This window comes from Hyposmocoma kahamanoa, unplaced genomic scaffold (assembly GCF_003589595.1).
Source record: "Hyposmocoma kahamanoa isolate Upper Pololo Valley unplaced genomic scaffold, ASM358959v1 63, whole genome shotgun sequence".
In the NCBI taxonomy this organism is placed as follows: Eukaryota; Metazoa; Arthropoda; class Insecta; order Lepidoptera; family Cosmopterigidae; genus Hyposmocoma; species Hyposmocoma kahamanoa.
Window position 1 is genome coordinate 22,904,067 of NW_020653851.1, and position 18,441 is coordinate 22,922,507.

The following is an 18,441-nucleotide window of genomic DNA, read 5'->3' on the forward strand; positions in this document are numbered from 1 at the left end:
GTCGCTGCGCGGCGGCAACACGGACTCCGCTCTGCGACCGCGCGGCGGCCGCGCGGGGTGAGCGCGATCAAATTCGTATCGAATAAATGCGCCTTTAGAGTAAGTTCCGATAGTCGAACACGTTAACTAATTTCAACTATTTTTAAAAGTGAATTGTGTGATCCATTGTTTGCTATTTAAAACGGTTATTGGACCATTTCTCACTTAGCAGCGTTTTAGCTAGTAGACGGCAGTATACGGAAGCCAACAGTCGGTAAATCCTCACCTAAAAGTAAAGCAGCTTCAGAAGCATTAACAGCAAACTGATTTTCAATGAGTTTTGGTAGGAACGCGGCAAAGCCTGATATCATCAAGCCCTCGCTGGCTCCGGCGAGGTTCAAAAACAGGAACGTAGGGTTCTTGAGCAGCGCTGCAGCCGCTCGCGGCAATTCCTTAAGTTCACTGAAAGCCGCTGCCTTTGACGCTGATCCTTCGTGTGCTTCGGATATTTTTGACGATCTGATTTCTGCTGCGCCTGTGGAATATGATCAAGAAATGAAAACCGATTACAAACAGAGTTAATAGACGTATAATAACTTATTTAAATTAGTAATTTTATATTAACTTATTATAATTTTACCTGGTAGTTCGTATGGGAATGCAAGCAAAGGTATAGCGACGATAAGGCACAGAACGGCAGAGAGAATGAAGCCCACCCACCATGCGCCAATCCACACAGAACTAACTGGAGTTACGCCTAGTCTGTAGACAACACATACGCTAATATAAATTCAGAACAATGTAAAATGAAGTTAAAAATTATTTTAGACAGCGACAAGAAGACGGGACTAATGATTTCTACCAGGTTTATCATTCATTTTCAACTTGTATGAAGTCAACGATATCAAGAGTAGCCGGTTATCTGCATAACCATGATTGTACAGTACAGCATTTCGAAAGTAAAAACTTGATATTTTCTAATGTAACAGGCCGAATTAGCTAAAAATGTAATTATACAAAATTTTGAGCAATGAGGCAATGCATAAATCTAATATCTGAAGGATATGCAGACTATAATATACCGGGTGGAAATTTGTAATGCCACCTGGAGGGAAAGTACTCTAAATACTGGAGATAGAAATTTTTACTTAAAGGAAACAACAGCAACTAATTAGTTAGATTACAATTTTTTTCGTTTTATTAAAATACGTTAAGATTTCATGGTTTTATTTTTCATTTAATTAACCAATTTTGTGAGAGAGATTTTGTTCTTATAATTAACCCTATCGATCGATGCAATAAAAGTGCAGGGTGCATTTTATTTTAGATTAAAGCGGGTTCGGTTCCCGCGTGTTGCTAGAAATATTCGAAAATCTATGAATGAAGTTTTATTCCTTTTAAAAAATAAAGGAATGTTTCCTTTAGTAAAAATGTCTATTTCCAGTATTTAGAGTACTTTCCCTTCAGGTGGCATTACAAATTTCCACCCTGTATACCTATTATTCTCTAAAGTTTTTGCATTGCGATTTTGCAAATATTCGGTAACTGTTTACTGTCGTCGATGTATTTACGAGTATCTATGTAATTAACTAAGCACGTTCCGAAAACAGTTCCATAAACATTGTAATTCCACGGAGTGATTTTAATTCAACTTTATCAGTCGGCCGCCTATTGTTTTTGCACCCACGGCCGGGTACTCTGAAACAATTGCTAACGCGATTCAAGCAGGCGTTCGGAAGATATCGCCGTGTTTTCATATGCTAATTCCAATGTTTGCAAGTCAGCCGGACTCTTCGTATCGAGAAATACTGTTAAGTATAAAATGAATGCTTGAAATCGAAATTTTTGTGCGTAACACATATTTTTACAACAGTATTGTAAATTATGAACGTAAAATGGGAACAAGATAAGGCGATTGTACAAACTTTGTGTATTTTTATACATAACAAATAAGTATCTTCACAAAGCCAAGTAATTCAAAAACTTTATACTTATGACACCTTCAAATAAGACGCATATAAAAGGGCTGCAGCGGCGTAAGTGTGACTTTATTGTGTTATATAGCTTCTACGTACTAGCATGACAAAAATCCGTGACCCATTTACTAGCGTTTAGCGGATTGTCTCTCTAAAATGATAAATATATACAAATGTTTGTAAGAAATATATAATCGTAAAATAGAAAAATTATTTTCATTATCATTTATTTAAATATTGTGATTGGTCCGAACACTTTATCTACCGGTTCGACTAGCCAATGACATTGCTTTTAAAGTTCCCTACTTGCGAAAAATGGCGGGAATTGAAAAAGAAGGAATTTACGAGGCAATGTCTTGAGGTGAAAGAAAAATTTATGCATTCGTATCTCATCAAATATTAAAGTTAGATTGGTCAGGAATTATAACGGTATTTTGTGGTTACAAATTTTGTTGCGTATATTTTAAAGTTCTAGTATAAATTGTTGGAGGAATTGATAATTTAATAAATCAGTTTGGTTAATACGGCGTTTTATTGGAGTGTTTGGAAGAAGTCTACATGTTTATTTACAAAGAGCAACCCCTAGAGTTTCTTGCTTATTCTTCTCAAGGGAATCTGCCTTACGAATGAGCAGCAGAGTTTAAACAATATGGCGATTTTAAGTGTAAGGTAACTTACCTATGAAATAAAGATTATTTCACTGTGAAACCAGTATTATCCGATAGCTACACCCTTGTAAAAGGATACACAGTTGTAAGTACTGCAGAATTATAAATAGATGGACTTTCTTGTTAACAAGAGAAGACCCATAAAACTCCTGAACTCATTTTGAAGTAGTTGCCTAACACAAATGGCGTGCTCTTAGCTAAACATAGAGTGTCCGATAGATCACCAGTGAGTTAGAATAATAGACCATTGTAGTCGTTGATTGAATTGGTGAACCTCCGCCCCTGCCACTGTGAGGAGGCAAAATAGTATAGTACTTACTGGAGATATGAGAATGCTTTTAGGATAATTGGGTTAGATGAAGAGCAATTTAAGTTACCACATCACTTTGGAGATGTATTCGAACGAATGATTCAATAACTCCTTCCGCGGCCGACAGGTTACCCTAGCTGGTCTGCCACGCAGATGTCCCGGGTTCGATTCTCGGGACAAGAAAAATTAGTATGGCCTACATTTATTTCTCTCGAGAGTTTGGGTGTAATTTGTAGTCGCCTATGCATGTGTCCATGGCACCCGCGACACAGGGTTTCGCACTAGAGAGTAGAGGGCTTTGTTTATTTATTTAAATTAGAGCGTAATAGAGGAATAGATAGTTTTTTTTAAAAAAGCGCCACAGATTCATGTCTTATATCGATACCTACAATGAACACTATTATAACTTAATTTTTGGATCTGTCTTGTTTTTATTTTGTGTTTTGTGTCTTTTTAACCGACTTTAAAAAAGAATTCTCAATTCGACTGTATGTTTTTCTTGGTTTTTTGTATGTATGTTACGCGATAACTCCGGTATTTGTGAACCGATTTTCATGATTCTTTTTTTGTTGGAAAGGAGGTACTTCCATAGTGGTCCCTTTTCATTTTGAAGGAAATCATCCACCTCTATGGGTGGCTGTTCACGCATGAAGATTCATTTTTATAAATAGCGCCTAAATTTTCCTAAGGAGCAATTATTTTAGTGATTGATTTTGCTATTCCTCTAATTCAAGGCGTTTTTCTCTCAATATTCTTTGAGTAGTGAGAACCGATTTTTATTATCTCCAGTGTCCAGTCCTGTATAGTGGCGAATTTAAGGATATTTCAATAACACTTAGCAACTAGACGTAATTCCGCGTACTTTTGAGGTCGGCTTTTTAGTACTCTGTACTGAGATTATTCACAAAGTTAAGTCTTAGTTTTATTTTTCGAATTTTGTTTTCTGTCTCCTTATTTCACAAAAATCGGAGTGCATAATAGGTATTAGTAAACAAATATGGCTGTTTACAACAAAAACAGAAAAATACCAAAAAGTAAAGTCGGCGCAGAGTCAATTGAAGGTATCGATATCTACGTTTTGATAATAGTGCCTCTCCCTGTCAACCTCTTGGTTATATGGGAAAGGTACTATTGGAATTGCATCGAAAGACTGATATCACGGACGTCATTCGATCAACTAAGACAAATGAGCATTAATAAACCTGAAATCATGTTCGGAAACGCAAGCAAATTCTCTTCGCAGCTTCTTTATATACCAACCTAACTGAATGGAGGGCGCAACTAAGATTTGACCTATATGAAAAAACTACCAAAAAATATTTGACTACCAAATGTTAATTTAGTATGCTTAAACATAATGCAGTTCATTTATAATTTATCCGTAAATCAAACATACAAAAACATAAACAAATACCTTTTTTTTTAAAAAGTACACATTTACAATATACCAACTACATCTTCGAGGATCAAATTATATTATCGGACTTATAAATCATAAATCAGAAAACCTGCGGGGTTTTGAACTTTCCTTGTACTCATTTATATTTATTGTCTTGAAGAGTTTACTACACATAATGTTGAGTTTTGGGTTAGCTCTGTTTTAGTTTAAACGGATTGTTGTCGTAAAATAATAAACCTGCAGTTGGGAGATACAAATAACTTTAACTTAACGATGGCTTGCTAAGGATGCTACTGTTTAGGGTGCCGACCTTAGAATGATAACGCATAGAATGATAGTTTCATATCAAACGAACTGTCATAAGTGAGGCAAAAATCAAATTCATGTAGGCTAGTTTTAGTAGTAGGTTAATTTTCGGTTTTAGTGATTATTTATATAAAAATACACGCTATTGAAACGCGTTACTTCCTTGTGGAATGTGATGTTAGTATCTATTCTATGTTTGTCTGACGTATTTTTACACTCATTTACCGCACATTTCGTCATTTTTAACTAAAATTCTTGATCTGTTCGCGGTGCAAGTTGACCTTGAGCACAGAAGCCCGCCCGCTCGTGTAGGCCCATTGGGCGCGCTTCAATTTGCCTCACTTAGCGTGTGCGGACTAGGTTTCTATGCGTTATTATTCTAAGGTGCCGACTCGGTCTGTGCGTAATCAACGACTATTCAGTATACCCATTTCAAAAAACAATGTATCACAAAATAATCCTCTATATAGGATGTGTGGGTATTATAATGAAATATGACTAATTGTGATATCTTTAACTGCAGTGTCCCAGCATTTAAGAGGTCACTGCTAGCATTAATGTAAAGTGAATAGCATATTCTCATTCTCTCTATTTGTTTATTTCTCTCGATTTTTTTTTATGATTGATTTAGTGTCTGTTTAAGTATCTAAATGTTTTAAAATGAATGCTGAGCACAGTAATAATTGGGCACAGATATGCCTGTTGTATTAATTTTTAAGTGTTTTTATTTTCCTCACTTTCTGTATCTGATGTCTGTACATTGTGCCATAAATAAAAAATAAAATACCTCAAAAGTTTGCGGAAGTTTTATTAAATCGGTTAACGAAGAGTGGGTGAGATTTAATAAACCGGATTCATGCCCTAATTTGTCATCCAAAGAAGTTGAATATTTTCTTCATATTTGAATAGGACCACAGCGAAGTTACCTCCTTCCAAGAAAAAAAATAAACATCGAAATCGGTTCTCAAATTAAGTCGGACTAGTATTTCTGGCCTAAGCTGCTTTTTTGTAGCTACTTAAAATAGACGCGCTGGCAAGAACACCTTTACCTAGACATGTTGAGTCACTTTTTAATTTTTCATCAGACAGCGACTCTGCTTCATTCAGCCCCGGCCTTTCATCTCATTGTGCGCGCCCACAACTTTACTTCCACGAATTAATTCTGGACTTACATGGCTTCGCAAAATATGATTTCAAGAGTTTTGAAGCGAGGATTGCATTTCTAGGGCTTTCATTCAATTTATTTTGTAAGAACAAAATCTATTAAGCACATTTTCAATTGGTTTATTAATTATGATTTTGTTACAGAGTTCTTAGGTTGGTATTTCATCGGACAAAAAATCCCAAGCAGACATAAAACTGCAATATTAATTAAAACGTTTTAATTTAGTATGCATTTTATTTATTAACGTGCGATACGTTCTGTGTAGGTACCGTTTAGGGTCTCGGGTTTCTCTCAGAGAAATTTTAAGGAGACTATATGACTGTGGCATCATAGTACATTTACTCAAATATTTTATATGCCCGTAAAAATATACATAATTTCTTTAGGAAAGAAGATATCCAAAGATGTATGGAAAGAGTAGAATCTAGACATAGGTCTAGATTCCACACAAATTTGAGAGCAATCCCCAGAGTTTCTTGCTCGTTCTTCTCAGAGAAGTCAGCACAGTGCTTAAGACCAGAAGCTTAAAAAATGACGTTTTCAAGTGTAATTAGTTTTGTCTAGGAATAAGACGATTCTTTGACTTAGATTGTTTTAATTTGTTATGATAAATTAAATTTAATCAAAAATACTATATTTAAAACAAAATATTTTGTAAAAACATGTAGCGTAAATTAGAACGTTCTTTGGAAAATTAAAATAAGGCAATTAATAATATTTGTACAACGATATCTATGTACTAGTTTTGTAACTATAATAATCTTTGTACAAAGTACTAAAAAAATCGAACTCAAAAGTCTTTCGTCCCTTAGTTTGCCACCCTCAGAGGTGGAATACTTTCTTCAAATTTAAATGAGACCACCACTGAGGTACCCTGTTTCCAACAAAAAAAGAATTATCAAAATCGGTTCACAATGCGGAGTTATCGCGTATCATACATAAAAAACACTCCTCTCCAGTTTTTCTTTCCATTAATATTAGACACTGGCTGCTTTGTCTGCGTAGAACAAGTACTTTGACTAGCATACTATATTATATTGATTGTCATTATTTTATTCGTTCCCCATTCAAATTTTCATCCCTTATTTCACCCAGTCTAAGGTTTACTTTTGTGACAAAAAGTAGCATCTATCCTTCTAGCTTCCATCTATACCAATATTGGTTCAGGAGTTTGGGCGTGAAAATAATTAAATAAAGTATAATATTCGTTTGAAAAACTGGTTGATGACCTTAACATATCAGTGACCCGAGACCAAGAGACCTGTAAAGGGTCCATAAGATTGGTTTGTAAATTTACAATATTTAGATCCGAATAATTAAAAAATACATTTAAAAAACCGACCTCAAAAGTTCGTGGATTTTTTTTAAAGCATACACTCGTAGCCACGCACCAGGGAAACCCTGTATCGCGGGTGTCATCTTATTACTTGAATTACAGCTATTTGTCAAGTTTTATTGAAATTGGTAAACGGAAAGTGCGCGAAACCGGATTCTTCCCTAGTTTACCACACTTAGCATATTTTCTTCATATTGAACTGGGACCAAAACTGAGGTACCCTCTTTTCAACAAAAAAGAAACAAAATCGGTTATCGCGTAATATTCATACAAAAAAATAGCCTCCTCCTTCTTTAAAGTCAGCTAAAAAAAGAAAATGTTGTACTTAAGTGGCATCATGAACATTAAATAGTACTTGATACTTGGTATAACGGGCTCGTGTCCGCAACTCGACGTCAAGGCGCCTATTTTGCGTGTGGATATTACAACGATACTTATCTATGAAACGTTCCAGTAAGTTATATGATTTGTTTAAATATTGCGGGAAGCAATAGGCCACCACAAGGTACGGTCATGGGGCCTGCGACCAATGGCACATACAAACATTGGATACAAGAAACTTAGGCAGTACATACGTTTCGGAGTCGACAGTAAGGAAGTCCGTATAGATGTTGAGCATCTGCCCGCCCAGCACAAAGCCAAGCGCTGGACCGAGGACCGCCATTGTGTAGTATACTCCTGCAACAATCAATCGTAGAACAGATCATAAAAAAGCCCCTAAATGATAACTTAGTCGAAGTAGACTTGTCAAAGAGTTCGTCTAAGGAACCTTAACTTTTTCTACTGCCATGCATTAAAGTGAGCATTACAGTGTTCCCATTTCGAAGGGTACGGAAGCTGATCAAATTACAAGCACTGGTCGACTTAAATCTCAGGGTGACGGGCTCGGTGACACTGCCCTCAGATCTTTGCGATTTAAAGCTCTGAGCGGAGTGGCAACTGCTATAGACAGGCGTCTCGTTTACCACCGCGCGCAAGTCTCGTTCGTCCCATCACTTGATATCGAAAAAACGAAAGCAGATAACAATACTATTTAGTATATTACAGTTCAACGTTTTATTAAGTATAAGTAAGATTTATATCGAGCGACAAGGTTACACGTTATGCGATTAAAAAGCAACCAAGAGACTGTTAGAAAGGGTCACTATAAACAAGTTATGTAGAAAGATACGAGACTGTATAAGCAACATAAATATTATTGATTTGAATTTATTGACTTGATATTAATTTGTTTTTGTGAAATTACTCCACTACTTGTTACAATTATTAATACAAAAAATTCTTTTGATCTGATCAGATTCGAACGTACGTCTTCTAGCAGTCCGTGGCAGACGTTACGCCAACTAAGCAACTATGTTTAGTTGGCATAAAAATAATTGAATATCAGTTCAATACAAACTTAATTACTGTTGATAGCGACGTCTTTAGCCAGGGCTGGTAGCTGTAAAGGTATCTAACTCGGTGACGAAATACTTTCATAAAATTCTCATAGATGGTGCGGCTAACAAATCGTTGAAAACCAAATACAAATATCAGACAAAAAGCACATATAAGAATTCGTTAGGTCCGCTGGTTCGTTCCGTTGCTTAGTTGGAAGTAGTTAAACAAAAATGATCCAATGCACATCCAGTCACTTTCGAGATATGGCAGATTGAAATTTAAAAATGTTTCTCATTCTTGTTTCATTTTCATATCTTATAATTATACATATTAAAATGATACGGGATAGGTGGGATTCCGATCTGCTTACTAGGTTCACCGAACTTCACGTCCTGGGAGCTCGGTGAACTTACCAAGTATCACGTATCATGTAATCATTTCATTATGTAATCAATGCAATTCATTTCATTCATTTATTCTAATTATTTTATTTTTATTGTGTAATTTTTGTAGTAACAGTAGAATAGTTAGCTTGTAAGTGTACTAACAAAATGGACTGTATATTGTCTGCAATAAATTATTTTTTATTTTTATTTTTATAATATTTTCTTTATTACAATGTCATGTAACTCCAGAGATATTTATTTATGTTAATATGTTGGATTTTTTCCTGATCTAAGAGGTTACAGTTTATTAACATTTGGTACATATATCTCATTTTTTGATAATTTTCGTGGATTGGACCCTTTTTGCTTAATGATTTATTACAACCATGATAATCTTTTCTTTTTGTGAAATTACTCCACTAGTTTGTTATAATTATCAATACAAAGATCGAACACCAAGAAAACTTCTTTCGATCTATGCTTTAATAAATTATAAGAAACATTAATATTATTGAAAATATACATCTTAAAATTTTACTTATTCTTAGAATAATAAATAGTAGGTCAAACATAAAACGATGCTTTCCATTCGATAGCTCGAGAAAATGTATATTCAAATATGCACATAATATTTGAATACAATCGGGGTTCATTTCAATTGTTCCCTTTCTAATTCTTTCCTGCGCTCCTAAACGATCGTTATAAAAATAGAATAAGTAGCTTTTACTTAATCAACAAATCAACAACTTTTTTGTTATAATTATTAATACAAAGATCGAACACTCAGAAAAAGTTCCTTCGACGCGGTCGGATTCGAACCGACGTCTTCTTGCATACCGTGCCAGACGCTATACCAACTAAGCCACGGAACGAAAAAACGAATTTTTCTATGTGCTTGCGTCGCGTCTTTGTATTTGGTTTTTCAATGACTTTTTAGTCGTAGCGCCATCTATGAGAAATCTATGAAAGATTTATCACCCAGTTAGTACCTTTACAGCTACCAGTCCTGGAGAGAGATGTCGCTATTCACTGTATTATTAAAAATTCGTGAGGTCTGTTGGTTCGTTCCGTAGCTTAGTTGGTATAGCGTCTGGCACGGTATGCAAGAAGACGTCGGTTCGAATCCGACCGGATCGAAGGACCTTTTTCTGAGTGTTCGATCTTTGTATTAATAATTATAACAAACTAGTGGAGTCGTTTCACAAAAAATAATTGAATATCAATGCAATAAAAATTTAATTACCTTTTTTATTCTAAAATCAAATATTAGCCACGGCGCAATTCGTAATAAATTATACAACAAATAAAGACTAATAAATAACAATAAGTGTAGACGGAGGAGGTGTAAAGTTAAGGTAGTTGGAATGCTCGGCTAGCTGGTGCCTTATTTATAGGACCAGGGTATAGCTTAATATGACACCAAGAAGATTGCAGCAGCAGCAGAGCTCCTTTTGAAAGAGTTTGTCCAGGGAAGTAGGTACTGCCACCTTGCCGATTTCTGCCGCCAAGCAGTAATATAAGCCTTACTGAGTTCCGGTTTTGAAGGCTAAGGATGATGGTGAAATTACAGGGGACACATGGGAAATGTCAACTTATGTCACAATACAACATTATTACAAATAGTTATTTAATACAGTATGAAATTTGATAAAAAAAAGTCCTTTATACAAATATATTGGACAGCAGAGTGACTGTTTACAACTGATTGATTTCATTCAAAGAAATGGTATCCTTGGTATTATAAAGCCACATATGATTATACGTCAAAAGTGCTTTTATGATATGAAAGGTATAAGAATAATACTGACTATACGAAACACACAGATGGCGCTACGGGTAAAGAAAGCTGTTAAAAAACCAATACAAAACCTGCAACAAGCACATAGATTTTTTTTTATAAAATCAAGTGACGGTACCAACAAGTCATGCGCCTGATGGTAAGCTACACGCGTCCATGACAGTTACAGTGTCACTCAAAGCTTTTGACAAGTCCCATGTGCCAGTAATTTCACCAGCACCCTTACCCTTCAAAACCGGAACACAGTAATGCTGACATTACTGCTTGGCGGCAGAAATAGGTCAGGTGGCAGTACTTCCCTGGAAGAACACTTTCACAATTAGACCTACTGCTACTAAAAGGTAAGGTTCGTAAGGTCCACTGGTTCGTTCCGTGGCTTAGTTGGCATTGCATCTGGTATCGGTTTGGTAAAAGACTTTGAAGAAGAAAGGAGAAAGAAATTAGTTAGAATCAGGAAAGAAGGAAATTTTTGATCTTTGTATTAATAATTGTAATAAATGGTAACCTATTACAAACTCGATTTTTTTTTTTAAAAACGTTTATTCCATTTTTTTTGAAATCCGAATAATTATTTGGAAACCGTTGTTCTTTCAGTATATGTTGGATGTTTATCGCAAAGACACGATTAGGATCGGTTAAGTTAGGTTTAAAAGAAAAAACATTTTCCTCTCTTAATTACTTTCGAGCTTATGAAAATTCGAGCATACGTTATTTCTGGAAAATGTCTTTTCAGACTACTGCTATGTAACCAAATCTAGTGGAGTAATTTCGCAAACAAATAATTGAATATAGAATGGAATAGATATTTATTGCAACGTCACAACACATAGTTACAAAAAAAGTATGATAACAAAACACACAAAATATAATCACAACAAATTTGTACTGTCATTTGTGCGCTTTAGTCGTACGCAAACGGCTTCATTCAGCCTTCATGCGATAGCCATAATTGACTGTGAGCTGGTTTTCAATGAGCCCTGAATATTATGGTGTGGTAAAACATTCCTGACATTCAACAAACTTAATTATACGAAACAACTTACGTATTATGTGAAATTTATCAACTCTAATATTTAAAAATAAACAAACTCATTACAAAGTACTAACAAAAGCGACCAGTTTGTGGAATTACATCTATTTTCCAAGTTTTATTGAAATTAATTACCGGAAAGTGCGCGAAACCGGATTCATCCCCTAGTTTGCCACCCTTAGAAGTGGAATATTTTCTTCATATTTAAATGGGACACTTCTGAGGTGCTCTTTCCAACAAAAAAGAATCATCAAAATTGGTTCACAAATACCGGAGTTATCGCGTAACATACATACAAAAAAAAAGAAAAAACATACAGTCGAATTGAGAACCTCCTCCTTTTTTAAAGTCGGTTAAAAGTTACCAACTAATTTTGTTCATAGAATCTTTAAACTTCTTGCCTGAAAAGATGTCATTTTGCAGATTTGGCATTATTACACAAAGGGTGTAAAATGTTCTAACTACACTCTCTCATTAATTAAAGTAGATATTTTTATTATGTAACTATTTGCTATCTTAATGCATTAACATGAATAATAATATATAAGTTCCAATATTCAGAGAGATTTGTTACGTTACGTATACCTATACCTATATATATTTCACGGGTTTGTAAGAAAAAAATATATATTGTCACCATTTTTGTACAACATGCTGTATTTCGTCTTTCCTGCTTTTTTCTATGCACCCTGCATTGTAAACGGCGTACGTGTTTCTAAACAAACATTAAGTGTGGAGTGAAAAGCCTCGTATCGGGTGTAGAAAGGCCCTCCGCTGTTTTCATAGCTAAAAGCTCTGACGAGAAATCATAAGGACCGCGTCGCAATAGTCGCTTTACTGCCGTCCGCAAAGTGATAAAGTAATTTTTTGAGATACACTCATTCGGTGCTACATTGACGTAATTGTAATCTTGGCAAAATTTAATTAAGTACCGTAACACATTCTGCCGCCTGCTGACTAAAACGACGCTAAGTGAAATAAAAATATAAATATGTAAATTAATTTTTTGAGATATCATAAACACCGTAACCCAGTTTTAGAATATTGAAATAGTTTAATCATCTTTTAGGTTAAGTTCCAATATGTCGAACACGTTAACTTTAACTGTTTTTAAATAGAGAATATTTGAGCTCTATCTTATGTTATTTAATTGACCACTTGTTACCTTTTATGAAGTTTTTCTGTCCGAGTAATTCTAATCTAAATTGACATGCTCACAAAAAGCTCGCAAAAATGCTCGCAAAAATTATATACTATTGTTTATTATCTTGTTTATGTCTTATTACATACTTTCCTAACTGAGTGACATTATTTCAACTGGATGGTGATGGCGACCTCGTGAAAACCCGAAAATAAAAAAAATACTAAATCAGAAAAATATTGCAAATAAAAATATTTTGTCATAGCCTACAATCATCAACTGAAGGCAGCTATGTCGGCTATATTTAAATGTCATATTTATAAATTGTTATTACGTAAAAAATTACGTAGTTAATTTTAAATAATATCAAAAATTCTAAGTGTAAATAGTATATATTATATAGTAACAAAATAAGATATGTAAATTCTCAAAACACCTTCACACAGGCCTTAGTTTGAATAACGAAATTGTTCTCGTAACGTATTTATTATTTTTTCGCTATATCATCACATCGGACTCTGTTCTTCGGATGAGTTGAATTCTAGTGTAAATGGTATATATTTGTATACACCGAAACCTTTAAAAAAGTACATACGCTCAAGAAAAGTAAATTCCTAACAAGTAATTTGTTAGGAAATGAAACTATACTATATACCGGATTTAAATCACGTAAGTATATTTGTATTACAAACCAACGTTCCGGGCCCTTTACAGATCCTATGGTCACGGCTGGTTATTGATTCCCATCAACTGTAATAGACCCGAAACGTTGGCTTGTTTCAAAAAACAAATATACGCGATTTAAATCGGGAATAACAGTTTCATTTCCTATGTGTAACAATCGCGAAAACCTAAGAACTCGATAAGTAATCTCTCAATTACTTTGTTGTCTAAATTGGGTGAGATCTATTTAGGATTATTATACCACTGAGGGATTTAATAACAAATACAGCTGGATTTTATTAATGTCGTCGTTCTCAAAAATTACGAAAACTGCCCTAAAAACAAAAGTTACGTAAAGGGTTCAAAGTTACGAAAAATGTAAGAAATGTAACCACATGTAAAATTTTTAGACACTATCTTTCTATGTCTGACGAACTAATGCAAGCAACTTGACAGTTGGATTCGTGTTTTTTTTTTTTGTTTAACTGATTACACCCCTTGTTAAGAATTATTTAAACAGACTAGTATAATGAAGGAAGCCTCGATCTGGAACCTCAGACTTTTTGTTTCAAAATATTCAATAGGATTGATATTTGCCAATAAAAACAATTCTATCAGAGGCATTTGATCGTACAAGTCATAACAATATATCGTATTTATTTGTTTATTACACATTACACATAAGGGAATCACCACACTTATGAAAGTGGATTCGTCATAAGTCGGTCTGAAAAAAAAAACTTTATGTTCAAATAATAAAAGTGAAAAGACGTTGCGCATTTCGCGTTCGAGCAAAAGTATTTAGTAGCTGTAGAGCTCCTTGTGACAGAGTTCGTCCACGGAAATACTGCTACCTTACCTACTTCTCGCGTCAAGCAGTAATGCAGAATTACTGCATTCCGGTTTTGAAGGGTAAGTGTGCTGGTGAAATTATTGAAATTATATAATACTTAAATGTACTTTTCGGGAAATACAGATTAATTAATTAGTAGAGCATTCCATTCCTTTGCCGTACGCATCATAAAGGAGGAAGCAAAGCGCTTAGTGCGAATTGGTGGAATATCAACGACATAAGAATGGAGTGCTCCGGACCTTCTAGTCGACCGAAGGAGGAACGGTGAGGGCGGAACCAAATTGAAAAGTTCCTGCGCACACTACCCGAAATATATCCGAAGCAGAAAACTGACAAGCAGGCTACTTTCCTGCGATAGTCGAGATTTTGAAGCTTCGACTCCACAAGAGAATGATTGTTAATAAGTCTCTGCTTTTCGCTCCACCGAGTCCAAGGCTGCTAACTGTTAATGGGCAGAGCCGTCCTTCAGCCGTCCGTCAGAGAAATTTAGAAAAAATCATTTCCCAAATTGGTTCTACCGGGAATCGACCCCAGTGCCTCCTCATCCAGCGCCCACAGAGCAAACCGTTGGGCCAACGAGGTTGCAAAATAAGTAAAAGTATAAAGGCAGCGAAATCTGAATGGCACTGTAACTGTAATGGATAGGGATGTCGCTTACCACCATGTGTACGATGACTACATGACTACAGCCGGTCAAAAAAAGTTTATGTGAATGCGTTATGTCCGAAAACCGCGTTGCGTGTTTGGACACTCGGCTCGGACTGCCGACGAGAAACACACAATGTCTTTTTCGCCCTTAATACATGGCCTTAAAGATTTAAGCTTAAGTAGTTTTAGTAGTGCATTCATTCCCATACTTGAGTATAATGTTTGTATGTAAAATATATACAATGTTGTAGAACGTAATGATGGTCCCATCGATTTGGGTATCGGATATATTTTTGTTACACAAGAGTTGTTCTTGTGTCCTACTGTAACACACACCTTATCCACTCTGTTCTTCCCAATACCTTAAGAGGTACACACTAGACCTCACGCGTACCTCTCGAAGCGCCCTTCACATGGAAACTTTAAAGGTTATCGGTGCTTATGCAATACAAGGAGGTTTGTGCAAAGAGAGAATTGTCGGAAATGCTGTAACTGCAAGTTCCTTAACTCTTAGATTTTTCTTTTTTATTTTATTTGGGATAACAACAGCCATTAAGTTTTTATTCTTAAAAAATGTGATGCGTAAGTAGATGGATTTGCTGCCATCATGCTACAGAGAGTGGCCTCTTTGATGTGCGTGGAGCTGTTAACAACCTCCTTGGTGGCAGGATTAAGCGTTCATTCCTTGAACACTGGATACAACTTCATTTAGCAAATATTTGTAATTTTCATTTACTAACATTAGTGTGTAAGAGTTTTTCTGTTTGGTTTTGTTGTGCTTTTTACTTTTCCAGTTTTTTTTATTCACTGTTCTGTTGTTTTAAGTCTTAAACATAGAACTAAAGAGATTGTATATTTATTTCATATTTATGTGCTTTGTGACGTAAGTCATTCGTCATTACTATACTATATCTATGGAGAGACCGCATTTTTACACCTATGAAGTAAATGCTCCTTAGTAGCGATTATGTAGAAAATAAAGTAATATAAAATAGTAATTTTAATGTGGCTGAATACTGGCAACAGTTGCCATATTGAAAAAAGTCAGCCAAAAAAAGTACTAATTTTTTTCATCGTTTACATTCCCGCCTTTTTCATTAACTTTTTTACGATTTGATTTTGTTATTGACTACTAAAGAAAAAATTGACAATATTATTTATGCAAAAAATGAGTGATTCCGACGAGTGTATTGTAGATTTAACACCACCAGATACGTGCAAAAGCATTAATAGCAAGCAATAGTACTTTACCGGATAAATCGAAAGATAAATACACAGCCGTCTATGATCAGTTTATAGACTGGAAGCTAGAAAACAAAACGGTTTCATTCTCGGAAAACGTACTTATGGCTTATTTTCTCGAACTGTCCAATAAATACCATGCATCAACTATGTGGTCAAAATATTCCATGTTAAAAACTATGATTAAAACAAAAAACGACATTGATATAAAAAACTACACGAATTTGACTGCGTTTCTGAAGAGGAAATCTGAAGGATACCAAACCAAGAAGTCTAAAGTGTTGACATCTAACATTGAAAGATTTATTAACGTAGCTCCAGATCATCAATATTTAATATTGTGTCTAAGTCCTACAAAGGTAGGACTTAGACACAATCTTTCGTTTCTGATATGTACACTTATTAAGTTATCTACACTATAAATATGTGACTAATATTATTTATTAAATTAGTTTGCAGGTTGCACTCATTTTTGGGATCTCTGGTGCATGCAGGCGCGAAGAACTGTGCAACATTACAGTTAAAGATATTGCAACTCATGGAAATATGATAGTAGTAAATATCCCAAATACTAAAAATAAAATTCCGAGATCGTTTACTGTTGACGGGCCATTTTACGAAGTTGTTAGGAAATACTACAGTCAGCGTACATCAAAAGGAAAGAGTGACCGTTTTTTTCAAAATTATCAGAAAGGGAAATGCACTGCGCAGGCTATTGGCATCAATAAATTTGGAAACATGCCAAAAGAAATTGCCACATTTTTTAATTTACCAGATGCCGATTTACCTTTGTACAGGTCATAGTTTTCATAGGTCTTCTGCCACATTACTTGCAGATTCTGGGGCTAATATGACAACCCTAAAGCGACATGGTGGATGGAGATCGAGTCACGTTGCTGAAGGCTACATAGAAAGCTCCATTGTTAACAAATTGAAAATCGGAAACCAAATAACACAGTCTATCCATATACAGCCACCAATTGAACACTGTCAGCCTACTCCACAATCTTCCACGTTTTATGAACCCCAACCAGGCCCGTCTCAGACCCCCGACAATATTTGTAAACCTGAACCAGGAACAAGTTCATCTGATTCCGTCGGACGTCAACGTTTTTGTACACCAACTAATAATCAAGGACCTGAGCCAGAATCGACGCAGACATGCGAAATTAACAGCAGCTTGAGTCAAACTGTGAACTTGCCGGCAAAGATCTCAAAGTACAGTGTTACTCTTAATAATTGTTCAAATTGTACTCTGAATTTTTATCAAACAAAGGAATAAAATGAGGTTTTTTTTAAATACTGTTTTATTTTACTTTCAATGTAGGTTTTTCGCAAATGTATTAAAAAACGTTGTTTGATACACATGCGGATTTGTCATTTTCACTTGTCTCGAGTCTTGGCCTCGAGACTCGTGAATAATGACTAACTTTCCGCACTTGTATCAAAAATAACTATATAACAATTATTCGATAGGCCAATTACAGCTACCCACTAAATGAATTATTGACAGTTAATGTATTTGTCAATGAAAAAGTACTATAGTCGTCAAAACGTAAGAGGCTCGATTTGACAGCTAAGGAAGACGATAATAAGTAACTTTGAATGCAATCAACGAAACAATAAGCAAACAATTATTAATATCGAGTTCTTAGGTTTTCGCGCTTGTTACACATAGGAAATAAAACTATTTTTCCGGATTTAAATCGCGAATTATTTGTTTTTTCAAACAAACCAACGTTTCGGGCAGTTTACAGGTCCTATGGTCACGGTTGACATAATGTTGATGACGGTTGTCAGTCATTTTTAAGAATTAAATCCGGAAAAATAGTTTCATTTCCTAAACAATTATTAACTCAGCAAACAAGAGAAGCAATATGATAGATGTTGACACTGAATATCAGTAAGCCGGTCAGAAAAAGCTTTAAGGTGGCTACAGATTTAGAGTAAAAGTGTAAGAAACAAACGACAATTTGCCCATTATTATTAATTTTCCGACACCGAAATAGGGAAACACAAACCACCACCGACCCTTTTTGTTTATGGCATAAATAAAAATAAAGATAATAATAAAATTCATGGCAATTACCCCTTAGAGAAGGTGTACCGTGTACTGTAGACGAGGCTGTACTCTATGAGTAATCTGCTGGCTGAACATAGA

The 18,441-nt window shown here is 35.1% G+C and overlaps 1 protein-coding gene across 1 annotated transcript in view; it reads right to left on the minus strand.

Moving 5' to 3' along the window:
* LOC113230054 (solute carrier organic anion transporter family member 4A1) overlaps nucleotides 1-18,441 on the minus strand; it is a 114,646-nt gene that overhangs the window by 10,169 nt on the left and 86,036 nt on the right. Inside the window, exons 6-8 of the mRNA XM_026463781.1 lie at nucleotides 7,715-7,817; nucleotides 620-741; nucleotides 266-514 (exon numbers count right to left, since the gene is read on the minus strand). Of these exons, the coding sequence (XP_026319566.1) occupies nucleotides 266-514; nucleotides 620-741; nucleotides 7,715-7,817 (474 nt within the window). The remainder of the gene's footprint in view (nucleotides 1-265; nucleotides 515-619; nucleotides 742-7,714; nucleotides 7,818-18,441) is intronic.